This window comes from Pterocles gutturalis, unplaced genomic scaffold (genome assembly GCF_000699245.1).
Source record: "Pterocles gutturalis isolate BGI_N339 unplaced genomic scaffold, ASM69924v1 scaffold1507, whole genome shotgun sequence".
In the NCBI taxonomy this organism is placed as follows: domain Eukaryota; kingdom Metazoa; phylum Chordata; class Aves; order Pterocliformes; family Pteroclidae; genus Pterocles; species Pterocles gutturalis.
In genome coordinates, this window is record NW_010107589.1 from 1 (window position 1) to 1,012 (window position 1,012).

General features: G+C 62.9%; 1 protein-coding gene across 1 annotated transcript in view; it reads right to left on the minus strand.

The window, feature by feature from the left end:
- Positions 1–159: 159 nt before the first annotated feature.
- Positions 160–1,012, minus strand: part of AAAS (achalasia, adrenocortical insufficiency, alacrimia) — a gene marked incomplete at its 3' end in the record, with an annotated part of 3,633 nt that continues 2,780 nt past the window's right edge. Inside the window, exons 7-8 of the mRNA XM_010088140.1 lie at positions 627–710; positions 160–244 (exon numbers count right to left, since the gene is read on the minus strand). Of these exons, the coding sequence (XP_010086442.1) occupies positions 160–244; positions 627–710 (169 nt within the window). The remainder of the gene's footprint in view (positions 245–626; positions 711–1,012) is intronic.

The following is a 1,012-nucleotide window of genomic DNA, read 5'->3' on the forward strand; positions in this document are numbered from 1 at the left end:
CTGCATCACCCCCCTGACGCCATCCCCGCCCTCTCCTCTCTGCCAGGACACCGCGGGGACATTTTTCCACCCCCCTGCTCCGCCACGGGATTGGATCTCCCTCGGGAACGGCACTGGGGAGCCCCGAGAGCGGGCACGGAAAGCGGGGACCCCACTCACCACGGTCAGCAGGGCGCCCTTCCCGAAACAGGGGTGGAAGGCGATGAGCTGGGGCCGCGCACCGCGCTCGCCGCGCAGGCAACCGCTGCGGGGGAACGGAAACGAAAAACCACCGCGGGGAAGAGGTGCCACGAGACGGCGCTCGGTCACACCAGCAAAACGCAGCAGTTTGGGGGTAGTTTGTGGTTAAACAGAGTTTTTTTTCGTTCCGCTGGGATGCACCGCGCAAGAAAAACCCGAAGAAAAGGGGTTTGAGGTGGATAATGGACAATACAGACTGGACAATACAGACAAAACCCAACCAGTCCCGGGGAAATCGGTGACGCTGCCGAAGCAGGAGCACAGGACAGCAGCGTCTCCACTCTGAGGTGACTCTGCTCTTCCCCACCACACACCGGGGAACCCAAAACCACCCAAAATCAACCCAAAACCAACCCCAAACCACCCCAAACAGCACCGCCACACACCACGGCAGGAGCTCGAAGATGGGGCTGTTGCGGGTGCGGAACACGGCGATGACGGTCTGGCTGCCGGGAGCCTCGGGATGTCCTGCGGGGGGACAGAGAAGGAGCAGCGAGGATTTCCCGCGGCCGAGGGCGTGCAGACGGGCCCCTCACCGCCAGACTGGGGACGTGGAGGCCAGGTTTTAGTGGGAACTGGGGAGACTGGGGCAGGCAGCCGCTGGGCTGGGGGAAAACTGGCTGCGGAGGGGCGCAGGGTCCCAGGGCGGGGCTTTCAAAGACCTTTCAGCCACTGAAAGCTGGCTCCGAGGTCTCAGGTGGGGAAATTTGTCTGAGAAGGGTTTGGGCAAGATGAGGCGACTCCTGGAAACCCCCCCCAGTCTTTACGGTGC